Here is a 16,453-nt window from a genome sequence, read left to right on the forward strand (position 1 = left end):
GTTAGTTAGTTAGTTAGTTAGTTAGTTAGTTAGTTAGTTAGTTAGTTTCTCATTGTCTCTGAAAACACTCTGTTCTCACAGACAGCCATAGAGGTGCTATACTAGGTTAGAACTTTATCAACCCAATCATTTTGGTACTCAAAACTTAACATAATACTGGTTCATGACTTTATCTACAATTAAGGTAGATATTCATTTTTTTCCAGTGAAGAGCCAGAATACAGAAAGATGACACCTGTTTGGTTTGAATAAAGCCCTGTTCTGGTGACCATTTCCACCATTCTGCTTTCATTCTTCTTCATTTCTTGTTTTGTTCTTAGCCTTTTTTTTTGTAATAATAAATGCTGGAGTTACAGGATTTAATGCGCTATTATAACAAAACCTCAAACTCTCAACAATATTTTATTACGTTTGAGAATAATGGAAGAAATAACAGTGACACACGAAAAATCACCCGTGTCTACACTTTTCTGTAGTATCCCTGGCCTGCAGCCCTAAAGTACTTATGTTTTTTGTTTGTTTGTTTGTTTGTTTGTTTGTTTGTTTGTTTTGGTTTGGGCAAAAATGTCCTTTCTGACTATACGATCACAGCACAGAGAGCTCATGCATGTTTAACTTTTTGTTAAACCTTGCTTCAGATGAGAGCTGAATGACTGAGTGAGTCAAATAGTACTTCTCTGTTGTCACTCATATAGCATATGGATGAGAACAATTTCTCAAAAAATAGAAAAAAAAGAGAAAAAAATCAGCTCCTTATGATTTATTAAATAAACAACATTAAATGAGGAAATGCTTGTAAAATGCTATGGATGATAAAGATTTAAAAATTATTGTTCACAGGCTATTTTGTTTTAATCAAGTGTGTTAATATAAATATACTATTCAATTATTGCTGTTCAAATGATTGTTTTTATTACAATTTCTCCCACAAAACTCTTCCAGGAGTCACAGTGCTCGGGTTTTTTAGTAGGCTTCTTTTTTATTCCGAAGGTGAAGGAGTTATGTGCCAAAGCAGACAAGCTGATGATTTCCCATCCTTCAGATGCCCCCCAAGTCCAACAGATGAAAGCAGATCTGGTCTCCAACTGGGAACGCATCCGTGCCTTGGCCACTAACAGATATGCAAAGCTGAAGGCTTCTTATGGGTCAGAACTTGTGCATATTGTTCTACCTCTTCCGGGGGGTGGGGGAGCAAAGAAAAAAAATGCTGAAAGGACTTAAGTCTCCTGCCTACTATTATAAAGTAGCCTATAAAACTGGAAAACTCTTGACTCCAGGAAAGAAAAAAAGAAGTTGTAAATTAAGTTTCAAGGTAAAGAGAGTCACAGCAGTTCCAGAATTCTGTCTTGTTAAAAGTTATTAAAAAGTAATCTGTGATAACAAGGCATCGTTTTAGTAGTTAATTCTTAGAGTCAGGAATCCAACCAGTAAACCATCAGGAAATACAAGATAGCACTCGTGTTATTATGATTTACAAACTAATGATGAACTTTTCACTTTTTCAATAGATAGTGACCTCACCAGCATTTTCGATTAATAGAGTAAACAGTAGCTAGGATTCTCAGGGAAATCCCAACTCTAGCCCCACTCTGATCATTGCATGACAAGTATCCATTTTCTGCCTGGACCATGACACTTTACTCTGATGTAGGTGTGACATTAAGGTGACAGAACTGTAACACACACACAGTGATGTACCTACTCTAGGATCTCCAGCCCTGTGTAGAAAGGCTTCATAAACTATTCCTCTGTAGGAGAGGGGAGATATTAGGAGAAGGGGAACACTGAATGCCACAGCTTATCCCCCTCATAACCCTTTGTTCATATTCCTTTTAAATCAGGTAACTCATTCCTGTCTTTTACCTTATTTTTCCCAAAGGTACCATCGGTTCTTATCTGACTACGATGAGCTCTCAGGCTGGATGAAGGAAAAGACTGCTCTGATCAATGCTGATGAGCTGCCAACAGATGTGGCCAGTGGGGAAGCCCTATTAGCCAGGCACCAGCAGCATAAGGTAAGGAGCAAAGGCTTCCCTGATAGGAGAAAGAAGGGAGGGGTTTTGATCAATGTTAAGAAATCTAGGAGGTCTCTTGACACATTTGAGTCATTCTGTTTTATGACTGCAGCATGAGATTGACTCTTATGATGAAAGATTTCTATCTGCTGATGCAACTGGCCAAGAACTGCTGGATGGCAATCACGAAGCTTCTGAGGAAATTCGTGAGAAGGTAGGGTTCTTTTACACAGTGTGTGAAGTTTCAGTAACATAGTCAGGCTTCATCTATCTCATGCTCATATGGCAATCTCTTTGTATAGTGGTCAGTGGGCATCTAAACATGATAACGGTGTATCTGGCATCCATCTGTTCCTTATCATATATGTTGGCTAAACTGAGTCACATGAAATCCTTAGAAGATGAGCGATCGCTCTATTTTGGGCCTTACTTCATCAATTTTCTGACTTCCATCTAATATAAAACCTTTATACCATCTTATCTCATTGCTTTATATTATCACATCCTCAAACTCATCTCTAGAGGATACATTCAGTGATATGTGAACTTCAATAACTTTTGGGTCCCCTACAGTTTCTCGTCCATGATGTATCCTTTATACAACCTCAAACTAAACTGATTTTTCACCACTGATGAAGAAGTCAAATGGTTTAGGCACTACATTTATTCTCCAAACAACAATGTATAACCTAAGTGCTCATGTCCTGACATCATAATTTTCTTATGTTCTGATGTTATTCTTCATCTCTGATGCTCTTCACTAGCTCTGTACATTTCTTGGTAAAATAGTCTTTCTACTTCCTGTATTAATCCCAATCTGAATTAATCTTTTCTTTGCTTATACATATTAAAACATCCCTCTTTTTCCTACACTGCACTTATTTGCTTGGATGTTGAGACCTTAGGAGAATAGTTCATCTCTTATTCACTTTTGATCTTTCAACTGGCATTTCATTTATTTGCTGCTAAGTAAATATAGAATAAAATGTGTTAGTTTATTGGTTAGATTTTTTGATACAGTGTCTGTTCCTTTCTTAAGATGACAACACTTGCCAATGACTGGGCGGCCCTGCGGGAACTCTGGGACAAGTGCCAGCATCAGTACCGCCAATGCCTGGATTTCCACCTCTTCTACCGAGACAGTGAACAAGTGGATAGTTGGATGAGCAGACAAGAGGTAACAGAAGACAACTGGACAATCTTCAGATACCACCTCTTCTATTCTTTATTTGACTCTTTGAATACTGTCAGCACCCTCAAAGTCATTTCTTTACAACAAGCTTGTCTTGGGAATTGAAGGTTGATTTTAGATGACAAAAGTAAAGGCAAGCTCGTAAAACCCGTTCGTGTGCAAAAGTGTAGAAAGATATTTAAGCACAAGCTGGACAAGGTAGGAAGATCTGCAGTTCCAACACTCAAGAGGCTGAGTCCGCAGCAGGATCAGAAGTTTGAAATCAGTCTAATCTACCTAGTGGCGCTATCTCAACAACTGAGGTTTTAAGTATGTGTCACAGAGATTTTGACTACAGTTAAAGGAAATTCAAATGAGTATCAAATTGGTAAGGGTTCAGGAAGAAAAATTTATAATAAGTCAGGCAGGATTAATGAAAGATTTCTTAGGGAGAAAGTAGTCTTTTGAGGTAGTTTTGAGAATTTGAATAATAGTTGAGAGAATTTCTTTTTTAATTAAATTTTTATTTTTTATACTAATTACAGTTTATTTACTTTGTATCCCCGTTGTAACCCCCTTCCTCATCCTCTTCCAACCCCACCCTGCCTTCCTCATCTCCTCCCTGCCCCTCTCTAGAGAGTTTCATGTAGATAGATCCACAGATAAAGTTAAGAAAGTTGTGTGCAAGCATTAAAGGATTGGGGTCTAAGATCATGGTATTAGAAGTTACTTTCTATACAATACCTTTATTTGTGCAAATTCTCACCTTGCTCTCTAGTTTCCTTGACTCCTTCCTTTGTCCTTGTCTCAGAAATATTCAAAAAGTAAAGTCTCTTGCCAATGAGGAGATCTGGGATGTATCTGTCTTCTGCAGGCCTTCCTGGAAAATGAGGACCTGGGAAACTCAGTGGGCAGTGTAGAAGCCCTTCTTCAGAAGCATGATGACTTTGAAGAAGCATTCACTGCTCAGGAAGAAAAGATTATAGTAAGTAATGCTTCTGGCTGGACATTTACTTCCTAATTACACACACTCCTTACATACACACCTCTAGACAGAGTCACCTCTGTGACTACGAGACCTAACACAAGGGCCGTTCCTTGTAAATTGTCACCCCTTCCTTTGTTGTTGATGATATCTTCTTAATATGTCTTAAAACATTGTGGTTTGATTCTGTGAGCATATAAAATGTTTATATAGTGTGAAAGTGAAAACCAAATCAAGATTTACCTTTTGGGGAAAAAAAAAAAACAAACAGGGAGAATACCCACAGCAAAACAAATTATCCATTTTATCAATCAATTTTATAATCTACAAAATAGATTAGGAAGGGGTTTCAAGGTTACAGGACATCATTTCTTCTAAGAAAGTACATACTTTGTATTATGTATTTTGAATTGCAAATAAAAATGCTATGTGTATCTATATCCAACATAGAATCATCACTTACTTATTTGAAAGACATTTTTCATTTTCAATAATATTTTTGGGTTTTTTGTTTGTTTGTTTGTTTGTTTGTTTTTTTACTTTTGACTTTATTTGGCTATTTACATCCCAATCATAGTCTCTATCCTCTCCTCCTATTCCCACCCTCCATCCTTCTTTCCCCTCCCCCTCTCCTAGCCCTCAGGAAAGGCCCCACCACCACCACCACTAACCCACCTCAGCACTTCAAGTCAAATCAGGACTGAGCACATCCTCTTCCACAGCGGCCTGGAAAGGCAGCCCCACAAGGGGGAAGTGATCGAAAAGCATGCAACAGAGCACATGTTAGAAACAGCCCTGCTTCCCTTACAAGGGACCCACAAGAAGACAAAGTTGCCCATCTGGTATATATGTGTAGGGGTCCTATACAAAAATCCATCAAGGTCCTCCATCATATAACCAACCTGAAAGAAAAAGTCACATGATCATCTCATAAGATGCAGAAAAAGCATTTGACAAAATCCAACACCCCTTCATGATAAAAGTCTTGGAGAGATCAGGAATACAAGGCCTATACTTAAACATAGTAGAAAGCAATATACAGCAAGCCAATAGACAACATCAAATTAAATGGAAATAAACTCACAGTAATTACACTAAATTCAGGGATAAGGCAAGGCTGCCCGCTTTTGCCGTGTATCTTCAATATAGTACTTGAAGTTCTAGCTAGAACAAAAGACAACTAAAGGAGATCAATAATATTTTAATGTACATTCCACTCTCAGAATTTACATGTCAATCATAATAATTTTTCCTAAAGAAAATTTTTTTATATCTTTAGTTTCACATTTTAATTTTTCTGTCTAATGCTATTATGGAATTTTTATTTGGACCTTAGGTTATAATACTCCATAACATTTATCAACATGTGACAGGAACTCAAAGAACATGATGAATATGTCAGGGTTATAAGACTATGTCTTTGGTTGTCTCATAGCGTACTACATACACACATCTGGGTATATGTATACTTGCACGTGTATGTATATGGTATATATGTGTATGTATATGATGTACATGTATGTAATATATATGTAGATGATGTAGATAGTGTAGAAATAGATGATGTTGGGATGTATACATATATGTATACGATGTACATGTATGTTATGTATATGTAGATGGTATAGAAATAGATGTCGTGATGTATACATATATGTGTATATATATATATGCACACATATACATATATATCCTTACCAGCACTTTATAGAAAACAATAGTTCATTCCAAATCTACTGCATTAATTAGTGTCACACATAAAGTGATGGCTTATTAATTCATATGCTTGTGTTATAAATTCTCCCTGGTAAAAAGCAGAGAATAAAGTAATTAATTTTATTGTAGTACCTCATTTTAAAAAGTAATTTTAGTATCCTAACTAATAAATCCATTCAGAGCTTTAGCATTCTGAAGGAATGAAAAATGAATATGGCAAAAGTACTTTTATACTCCCTGTTTCCTTACCCCAGTGTAACTAGAGACCGAGTCATAGCTACAGGAACATATAATACATTGCTAGGTGGGATAGACAGTAGAGCTGAAAGGAAGTGAGACTGACTCTATCTTTAGTAGTACTTCTCCTGTATTTACTCATAGTGACATCTAAAAAAATTACAATGCAGTAAAGGTAATCATAAAGGTAAAGGTAATCATAAAGCCTAGAGTGCACATTTTGAAGTACAGGTATGTTAGAACTCACAAGGAGAATCTAGATCTTCTAGCCTTCAAGCTTGTTGACTTGTTACATTGATATTCTTTATCTTAAAGAGATACTCAAACTGGGGCCACTCATTCAGCTGTTGCTGAGGAAACATCATTGTAATTTTTTTTTCAGACCTTGGATGAGACTGCGACCAAGCTTATTGACAATGACCACTATGACTCTGAAAATATCGCTGCTATCCGTGATGAGGTATGCCCAAGGCCCAGAGCTTTTATCTTCCTGTCTTTCTCTGTTGCTGTGATAAAACACTCAAAGGGGAGAAAAGGGCTTATTTGGCTTTCAGGTTACAACCCATTATAAAGGGAAGCCAAATCATGGATCTGGACTTGGGAACTGAAGCAAAAACCATAGAGGAATACTGCTTACTGACTTGCTCTTGATGGCTTGCTCAACTTGCTAATTTATAAAGCTGAAGACCACCTGACCAAGGGTGACGCTTCCCACAGTGGTCCTGGTCCTTTCACATTAATCATTAATCAAGAAAATGTTCCCACAAACGTGCCCACAGGTCAGTCTTATAAAGGCAACTATTGAAGTTTGATCTTCCAAGATGGCTCTATTTGTACAAGCTGACTAAAACTAACCAACATACTGCCTGTGCACCACATCAGGAAAAACACTGTGGGAAAGATGGCCAGGATAGCACTCATCTAAAGTGTTTATATGTGCTTTTGTTGGCCATGAGCTTATGCACAAGTTAATGGGTTTGTTGTTGTCACTGTTTTGTTTTTGTTTTTTATTTGTGTGTATATGTATGTGTGCTTTACAGCTCTTGGCCAGGCGTGATGCCCTGCGTGAAAGGGCTGCCACTCGACGAAAATTGCTGGTTGATTCACAACTTCTCCAACAACTGTATCAAGATTCAGATGACCTTAAGACCTGGATCAATAAGAAGAAAAAGTTGGCTGATGATGAAGAGTACAAGGTAGGGAGAGTTCTTGACTTTGATTATACTCATTGGCGGTTGGTTTCATAGACTTATAGTTGGTGGATGAAGACAACTGATGACCTTCATTTACAGATGACAAAACAGAGCACGAAAAAATGTGATGGCTCCCCAGGGCTGTACACTTTTAAAACTCAGGGATCTGGATTCTGATTTTCAGACCCGATTCTTTCTCCCCACTCAACGGAACCACCTTCTAGTGTCCTTAACAGAAATGGAGGAGGGGACAAGGATTCACTTTACTTAGATGCTCATTGCCCTAACACTCCTACTTGTCTCCACGCCTCTTTAATTTATCTTACCAAGAAAGATGTGTGTGTGTTTCCCAAGCATGCTTCAAACACAAAATCCTCCCAAGTAGCTGGAATTAAAGCTGTATGCCAACACCATACCTTATTCTCCTCTATACCTTTGTAATATTATGCCTGATTCAAATGATGCATTCTAAATTTTAAAGCTGACATAGGCTCAAAAGTAACATAAGCATTTGGATTATGTAGGCCCACTATCTCAGCATTATGGCCGGAAGGGACCAGGTGCTTTATTTCATGAATAAAGAAACTAGCTTCTGAACTGAACTGTTTCCAAAGTTATCCAGGTATCTAGAACATATTACCCATAAATACTGAAAACACATGGACCCTCAAGGGCAAACCTGGGCTGGAATATTTGCCATACATTCTTATAGTTTCTATGATTATGAAAGTTGCTGTGGATCTTGCACCACTATTTTCTCTTCCTTATAGTTGTACCAATGCATAATTTCACTCACAGATGTAATGATATAATCTATATTATATACACCCATATTTGCAGTTTCTAACCCTTTACGTTAACAGTCAAAGCTCAAATTAGTCTCTTGATTTCTGGGCTAATATTGAAAGTATTTACTTTTCAATATATGCTTTATTAATAAATGTACACTTCTGACACTTTTATTCATACTTTACAGAATTGTGAATATTTTGCTTTACCTTTTACTCTGTGGAAGTACAGAGCACGCACATTTTCTATTCAAGTAACAGTTCTAATGTTCCCAGAGTAAAAAGAGCTCCCAAGTGCAAATGAATGCATTGTGTACGGACTGAGAGAGAAATGGAAAATCATTTTCACGTCCCATAACAGCTCTGACTGATGGCTCATACTTACATGAGGGTCACATTCAAATAATCTTCATGACCCAGTTCCAGAGGGCTGAGCCATTCTGCTCTGTGTGTGTAGAAGAAACTGCCACATGAATTTCCCAAGCAATGGAAAGAAAATTTTTGTCATCTCTTCTTTGTTATATTTCTATTTTGAGACTTTCTTACATGAGCACTGTATTTACATAACACCCCACCTTGCTTCTCCTCTAACTCCTCACATGCCCCTCCCTGTATTCTTTTCTTAATGTGTATTACAGAGTAACTCCTTGCCCTCGAATTTTCTTTTTTTAAATAACTTTTATTGGATTTGTTCTTTGACAAAATTATGGATGTATAAAGTACATTCTTCCTATTTTATTTCTAATCTTTCTAATAAGCATTAGTCGTTTTCTAATAACCTCTAATCTGACCTTTCTAATCCTTCCCCCACCACTATTTGTTCCCCTTTCCCCTACAAGCTCCTTTCCCATATTCATAAAATTTTGTGGTTGTTGTAGTTTGCTGTTTGTGAGTTTAGTTTTTGTTAGCTTTTGTGTGTGTGCTCACGTGTGTGTGTGTGTGTGTGTGTGTGTGTGTGTGTGTGTGTGTGTGTACACGCATGCACAACTGAGTTTATTAACCTGGATCACCTATGTGACCATGGACTTGGAGCTCTGTGTATTGGAATACAGTAAGCTTCACAGTGGAAGAACAACTGAAAACAATAACTACTCTCCTCTATGGTCCATTAGTAACCAATAATTCATCAGTGATGGGTAGAACCATAGAAGTTCCTCCAGCTCTGTGACTGACCATTGATAGGGCCACTCTAACGCAGCCCATTGCAAGCAGCCATGTGAGATCATGACCACATTGGCTGTGTCATGCCCAGCATTTCACATCCCTCCTTCCTGTTGAATCATATATTCTTTCTACTCTCCCTTTTCTGATGGTCCCTGAGCCTTATAGGTTTTATATGGCTAAGATCTTGACCTTTATTTGTGTTAGCACCTTCAGAAGCCATGCAATTCCTTCATTCACCGTCATTCATTGCAAAGATATTTTTGTCTGATTCAAGCTGGAAGTAACTTTAATCTGTTGGAATAAACATAAATATTTATGAGGCAGCTGATACCATGGCAATTTACAAGTGTGTTAAGTTTATCCCTAGGGACTGAGGCCTCCTCAGAAATGAGATTTTGACCAGCTTTACAACACCAGATGTGAGTTCCCTCTTGGAGAACAAGCTTCCAATCTAAGCAGAGACTGGTTGTTTACACTTATGGCATTCCTGCCACTATTTCACCAGTAGCCACATTTTATCCTGCAGGTTAGTGTTACAGATAGTAGAGTTCATAGCTGAGTAAGACATTTGGTACCTTCCCTCTCCTAGTCTGATTGATACCGTTTGGCACTAAGAATAATAATGAACGTGGAGAGAAGCTTCCAGTACACTTCCAGTTCGATTTTTATATACAGTCTTATCATCTGGTTCTGGTTGCCCTCTAAATGTCTGACCTTCCTTCTTCAAGCAATACTTTCCTTGGTCTTCACTCAGGATGTACAGAATTTGAAGAGCCGGGTCCAAAAGCAACAGGACTTTGAAGAGGAGTTGGCAGCTAATGAGATAATGCTCAATAACCTGGAAAAAACTGGCCAGGAGATGATCGAGAATGATCACTATGCCTCTGATGCAGTGGCCACTCGCTTAAGTGAGGTTGCAAACCTCTGGAAGGAATTGCTGGAGGCAACAGCACAAAAAGGTTAGAAGCAGAGGGTTTGCTCAAGGGTAACTCAATTCTTAGTCTTTAAATCTTCTATTTCTGTCTTTATCATCAAGTTATTTGTTGAACTATTGCACTGGGAAGCCATTTGCTTCTCTGCGTCATCTGGTCATCAACATTTTTAAATCTGCTCTAAATAATCACATTGTATATTTAATCCTTTAAATATTTTCTTTATTTACATTGGGCTTTTTAAACTTCTTTTTTTTCTTAAATTTTCTGCTAGATTTTCTTTTCTTGAATAAAAGTTGAAATATTGAAAGCCATGAATTCAGTATTGGCTTTGTATCTAAATCTAATATGCTTGAGTTATTTTTTTATGTATTTTGGTTCTAAAAATTACAAATATCAATGAGTCATAATATTAAGCATTAAAATTGACATTAAGAGTTTAGAAATAGAGCCAGGTATAGTGGCTCACCCAGTATTGAGGGAGGCAGATGCAGGCATATCTCAGTGAGTTCAAGGTCTACAAAGTGAGTCCAGGACAGTGAAGGCTACACAGAGAAATCCTGTCTTGAAAAATCAAACCAAACCAAATCAAACAAACAAACAAAAAACCAAGACTTTAGAAATGAAAAAAGTTATTGACACCACATATAGTTCTGTTTATTTTGTTCATAAAGTGTTCTATAAGATGCTTCTCTTGTTTTGCCTGTCTAGAAAGGGATCAGACCTTGTTGTAAGTTTTCAAATATATATATATATATATATATATATATATATATATATATATATATATATATATATATATATATATTCTGACTTAGGTTTTATCTTGCCTCTTGTATTTGAAAATTAATAACTTGTCTGTCAGCAATTATTACAAAAGATGCTTTCTTTGGTGGTATATTCTTTGTTATGACTCTTATCTGTAGACAGGATTCTGACTTGGTTATAGAAGTTGGAGGTCATATTGGTTTCTATGGATATCATCCTGACTTGGGGCTTAGAGAAAAATATAATGTTACTTTAACAGTAAGATGTCATGGCTACTTTTCACAGAAGAAGACATAGTAATTGTTTTAAGAATAATAATGCAAATGGCTACAGGGTTATTGAATAATGAGTTAGCCAAATATAATGGGAATTATCAAGGCATTTCTAGAAGATGAAATAATGACCTGGTTTGTGATGAAAGATGGTCACTACCACAACCTCAGAATTTTAGACTTACCCAACTCCAGATTTTAGAAAATGTGATGTTTGGATTTGAATGTCATCCAAAGAATGGTCTGAACAATGAGTATCAAATGGCAATTGAAAATATCCAAAAGACTTGACAACTAGCAAGTAGAACTACATTTTTACCAGAGAATTTCAATTGATCATTTATGTTTTGAAAATACCTCTGTATTTAAGACCAAATACTGCCAAATTTCTATTAATGTAAGATGACTTCTGTGATGGAATGTGAGACTGTTCTCTTATTTTTATCTTTGGAATATCAAAACATATTCCTCCTTAAGTTGAGGAATGGTGGGGTACAGTGCTCAAAGAGCAGCCGCAATTCTCGATGTCTTGTACTGAATATCCTTCCCTAGGGACTCAGCTGTATGAAGCTAATCAGCAGCTACAGTTTGAGAACAATGCAGAAGACCTGAAGCGCTGGCTCGAGGAGGTGGAATGGCAGGTTACCTCTGAGGATTATGGGAAAGGCCTGGCTGATGTGCAGAATCTACTGAGGAAACATGGCCTTCTCGAGTCAGCTGTGGCCGCTCGTCAGGTTTGTTTTACATTTTTTGGCAAATTGTATAAAACTGCATATTTACTTTGTATATTTTCATAGTCTGCAATTATTAGTATTCCTGTTAAGTGATCAGGAAACCAAAGGAAAATATTCGGCCATTTTTAGTTTGGAGAACTGCCTTTTCCCGATATTTCCCATGTCCTCTCATTCTCCTGAGCATGTGCCACAGGGAACCGATGACTAACATAAGCACATACTAACTCTTCCATGAATCATGACATTCCCCTCAGTCTAGAATCCGAGGTTTTTCTAGACAGCCTTCACACTTCTTCTTTATTTGTCATTTGTAGTTCATGTCACATCAGTTTGTCTCAAAATCATTCCCTATAGCATAAGAGCTCCCTGCCTATCCTGGAATTCTTCATCCATCCAATCTTTAAAAATATTAAAATGACTTTCCTAGTGTCACAGCGAAAATGAAAATAACAGGGCTTGTACCTCTCAGCACATGGAAATCTCACCAATTTCTAATAAATTATATAATTTCTTAACTCATTTTTTTCTCTCTCCCTCAGAATCAAGTGGACACCCTTACAGACATGGCTGCACATTTTGAAGAAATAGGCCATCCTGATGCTGGGGACATGCGTGCAAGGCAGGAGTCCTTGGTGTCCCGATTTGAAGCTCTGAAGGAACCACTGGCCACTCGGAAGAAGAAACTTATTGACCTACTGAAGCTACAGCAGATTTGCAGAGACTCTGAAGATGAGGAGGCCTGGATCCAGGAGACTGAGCCCTCAGCAGCTTCTACTCATCTTGGTTAGTACAGCATAATCACCTAAGCAATCAGGAAAGGACCAGTTTCTCCAGATAGAGAGAACAAAGCTACAATAGCAAGAGAATAAAAGCTTACTCTCAGCTCCTTCACCCCAGGCTCATGAAATTTTATCCTGACCTCCATAAATGTCTATATGCCAACAGGTTTGTCTTATAAAATGGACATGAACAATGGCATCAATTCAGGCCTCTAGGAAGACCTAGAGTGCTTAGCTTTTTGAGGATTCAGCTATGATTTATTTTTTCTCAAGCTTCTTAACTGAGAAGTAATGGTTAATGCTTAAAGAATCAAGTACGTTTCTCTGGATTATTGGTGATCCTTTGAGAACTATAGGACCTATTACAAAGATGCAAATGTGACGCATGGGTATACAATTGCCTTATAATTTAGAACTTACCAGTTAATAAGTTTAACTTCCAGGATAGTTGCCTCGATGTACAGAGTAAACACATACAAATACTGGAGAACTATATGTAGATGTATTAGCAACATATATGAAAGGCCATAGAGAGATCAGTATACATCAACGTCATAGAAAACTCTGATTCTTGTTGAAATATCTTGGAGAGTGTCTGGCGAGTTGCTGCAGTGACAAATACAGGTAAAGGAAGTCTGAAAGTTAGAGGGGTGATGCATGGTGAAGGTGAGGGATGCTAAAGATGGATGCCATTCTCAGTGTTTATATTTGTGTGATGTTAACATTAGGCAACAGGTGACGTATGTTTTATAAGCAAGTTCCATCCACAGGGATAATCTCAAACCTTGATTTTTTTTTTCTCCATAGGCAAGGACTTGGTCGTAGCCAAGAATCTTCTGAACAGACATGAAGTCATTTTGGCAGACATTGCCAGCCATGAGCCACGCATTCAGGTGATAACGGAAAGGGGAAACAAAATGGTGGAGGAAGGTAGGTGTGACACTGATTGATTTGCCCAATGCCTCACCATGATAGACCTTGGGGGAAAAATTAGAAAACCTTAGTACTTAATGGGAATGTAGAAATAGGTGGCATTCACTTTCCGATTTAATGACCATTTTCTTTGAGTGTTTCTCATAGAGCAATATACCGATTTCTGCTTTTACAATTCAGCTGTAGAAGACGTCCAAGCACATTTTTAAATGCTTTATATTGCAAACCCAATCATTAAAATAAAGCAATTGTAATAATATAATAAAAAGGTCATCCCTTTAAATTTATCATTTCATGCAACCTCAGTGCCTGTTCACATACTGGTTATCTATACTTAGAAACCTCCATTCTCCAAATCAGATATTCAGTTTTGTGCACCTTATGTCATGTGTAGGCAAGCAATATAGGTTACACTAATTTTTCTCTCTGTTAACTAATCAGTAATTAATACCCAGTTTTCAAAAGTATAGGTTGAAATAAAGTTTGGTGAGAAATTTTGAGATCTTAACTAAGTTATTCAAACCAATGAATTTTTTCCTCTTTTTTTTTCTTTAACCATGTTTTTGTTTTTAATTTTACCTTGCCATAAAAATAAAATCTTTCTCTAAATCTCTGACTATAGATGTTGCTTTTTTCCATTTTTTATTCTATTCTCATCTATTTGTATTTTATAATGCTTTGAAAGATTGTTATATGCAAATATAGTTGAGGTATTTGTCATTCTAAACAATTGTAATTTCTATAAGATGAAATATCCATCCTTGATCTTGGAAATGTTCCTTTTTCTGAAATCTACCCAATGTTTTTTCAATGTGATCATTTTGATTGTCGTTTAATTAGTTTGCGCCTCAAAATTTTATGTTTAATTTTTTACATAGAAATTATTGATAATTATAATCATATTCATGGCAGCTTAATAGATGTATTCCACATTGCTTACACATTTGTATAGAGACTTTGAGAGCAAAGCATTGGAAGTGATTGTTCTAGGATTTAAAATACATATTATAAGATATGACAATTTTACCTCAAACAGTATAACATTTCATGTGCAAGGTAACAACCTCTAATGCATTCTTCCATTTCCCCCTCTTTGTCCTGCTCTTCTTAATTTTAATTTTGTTATATTATAGATCTTCAGATGCTTTAACATTATTTTGATTTTCATTTTTAATTAGCTTTGGATAAAACGGAGAAATAGGAGAGTTGTCTCTATATATTTACCTCGTCTGCTATTCCGTGCTCCTTCGTGCTGGGTAGGGTTACCATCTGCACCGCCTCCCTCCCACCTGATGAAATTCCTCTGACAGCCATTGTAGTGTAACTAGCTAACCGTCAATCCCTTTGCCTCTGCTCATCTGAAAGTCTTTATTTATTTTACATTAATTTTCTCAAATATATTTTCACTACATGTAAACATAGGCTTTTTTTTTAAGCATAAAAGATACAGCTATTTTGGTCTCAGAGTTGCAATTTCTGATTTGAAGCCTGATGCCATCTGCTCTCAGCAGTGACTCTTCTTTACCAAGCTTCTTAAAGTTTTCCGTTTACCACTCATATTGATTCTTCAGAGTGACAGCCATAGGGCTTCTTGGGTCTTTATTGTGATTCTCCATGCACACTGTATCACAGGACTACTTTAGAGATGAGTGTCATACTAAGCTACCTTTCTAATGACCCTACTTGGGGTTTGATGGTATCGTTTACGTTTATTGAGTTGCAGTTTTAACTATCTGCCGAGTAAGATACGTCCTAAGAACTGTGGGATGGCTGCCTTCACACTTTTTCTTATCATCTCTCTACATGTATACAAACAACTTATCACTCAGATACCCTAAAAGACCTCACTGAGTGTCTCTGAAGCTCCGACTCCAGGAAGAACCTTTCTCTGATGCTCTCTGCCTCACAAGTTCTAGTTGTCATTAATTTCACATTGTCTATCTCATCAGCTCAGGTTTAGCTTGGATTAGTCTCCTAGCAGAGAGCCTCTAAACTATCCAGGGCATCATTAGGGCATTCCTTATTTTTTTTTTCTTTTGATTAATGCTCTGAAAATCATTGTGATTTCCAATTTCTCTCATTTTCTGCTTTTAAGGGAGAATGGAGATCTGCTAGTCCTTCTGTTGAATCTAGAGAAATAATTATTTTCTTCCTCTGAGTCTTAAAGCACTTGTTGGTGTTTTGTTTTTGTATCTTTATTTCTTTTATACCAGCTCATTCACATATATGTCTGTCCCTCACCAGTTGCTGCTCAATCTCACTTAGAACAGAGACCTACAGTGTAATCCTTACTAAATTCAGCATCATCTTCTTGCCTCTTGGTTTGATGAGGATTAGAACGTGGCAGTTATGAATGAGGGTCATACTCACCATGCCTCTACCTACTCCATAGGACACTTCGCTGCAGAAGACATAGCTTCTAGAGTTGAGAGCTTGAACAAAAATATGGAGTCTCTCCGTGCTCGAGCGATGAGACGGGAGAATGATCTCAAGGCCAATGTCCAGCTCCAGCAGTACTTGGCGGATCTGCATGAAGCAGAAACATGGATTAAAGAGAAAGAGCCCATTGTAGACAACAGAAACTATGGAGCAGATGAAGAAGCGGCTGGGGTAAGGTGGGGTAGAATGACCATGGTCCTGTGAATATTCACCAAATTCCATCAAATGCTACATTATCTAAAGTTTCAATTGTTTTTTGCTTAGATATTTATTTATTTATTTATTTATTTATTTATTTATTTATTTATTTATTTATTTATTTATTTA

The 16,453-nt window shown here is 37.0% G+C and overlaps 1 protein-coding gene across 1 annotated transcript in view; it reads left to right on the forward strand.

Moving 5' to 3' along the window:
- The window catches only part of Spta1 (spectrin alpha, erythrocytic 1), a 64,278-nt gene that overhangs the window by 8,702 nt on the left and 39,123 nt on the right, over positions 1–16,453 (forward strand). Inside the window, exons 8-19 of the mRNA XM_055609742.1 lie at positions 991–1,145; positions 1,880–2,015; positions 2,128–2,229; positions 3,055–3,192; positions 4,061–4,171; positions 6,507–6,584; positions 7,165–7,320; positions 10,024–10,228; positions 11,794–11,975; positions 12,515–12,758; positions 13,562–13,684; positions 16,080–16,297. Coding sequence (XP_055465717.1) covers positions 991–1,145; positions 1,880–2,015; positions 2,128–2,229; positions 3,055–3,192; positions 4,061–4,171; positions 6,507–6,584; positions 7,165–7,320; positions 10,024–10,228; positions 11,794–11,975; positions 12,515–12,758; positions 13,562–13,684; positions 16,080–16,297 — 1,848 coding nt within the window. The remainder of the gene's footprint in view (positions 1–990; positions 1,146–1,879; positions 2,016–2,127; positions 2,230–3,054; positions 3,193–4,060; positions 4,172–6,506; positions 6,585–7,164; positions 7,321–10,023; positions 10,229–11,793; positions 11,976–12,514; positions 12,759–13,561; positions 13,685–16,079; positions 16,298–16,453) is intronic.

Source organism: Psammomys obesus, unplaced genomic scaffold (assembly GCF_907164565.1).
Source record: "Psammomys obesus unplaced genomic scaffold, mPsaObe1.curated_primary_1811, whole genome shotgun sequence".
Lineage (NCBI taxonomy): Eukaryota > Metazoa > Chordata > Mammalia > Rodentia > Muridae > Psammomys > Psammomys obesus.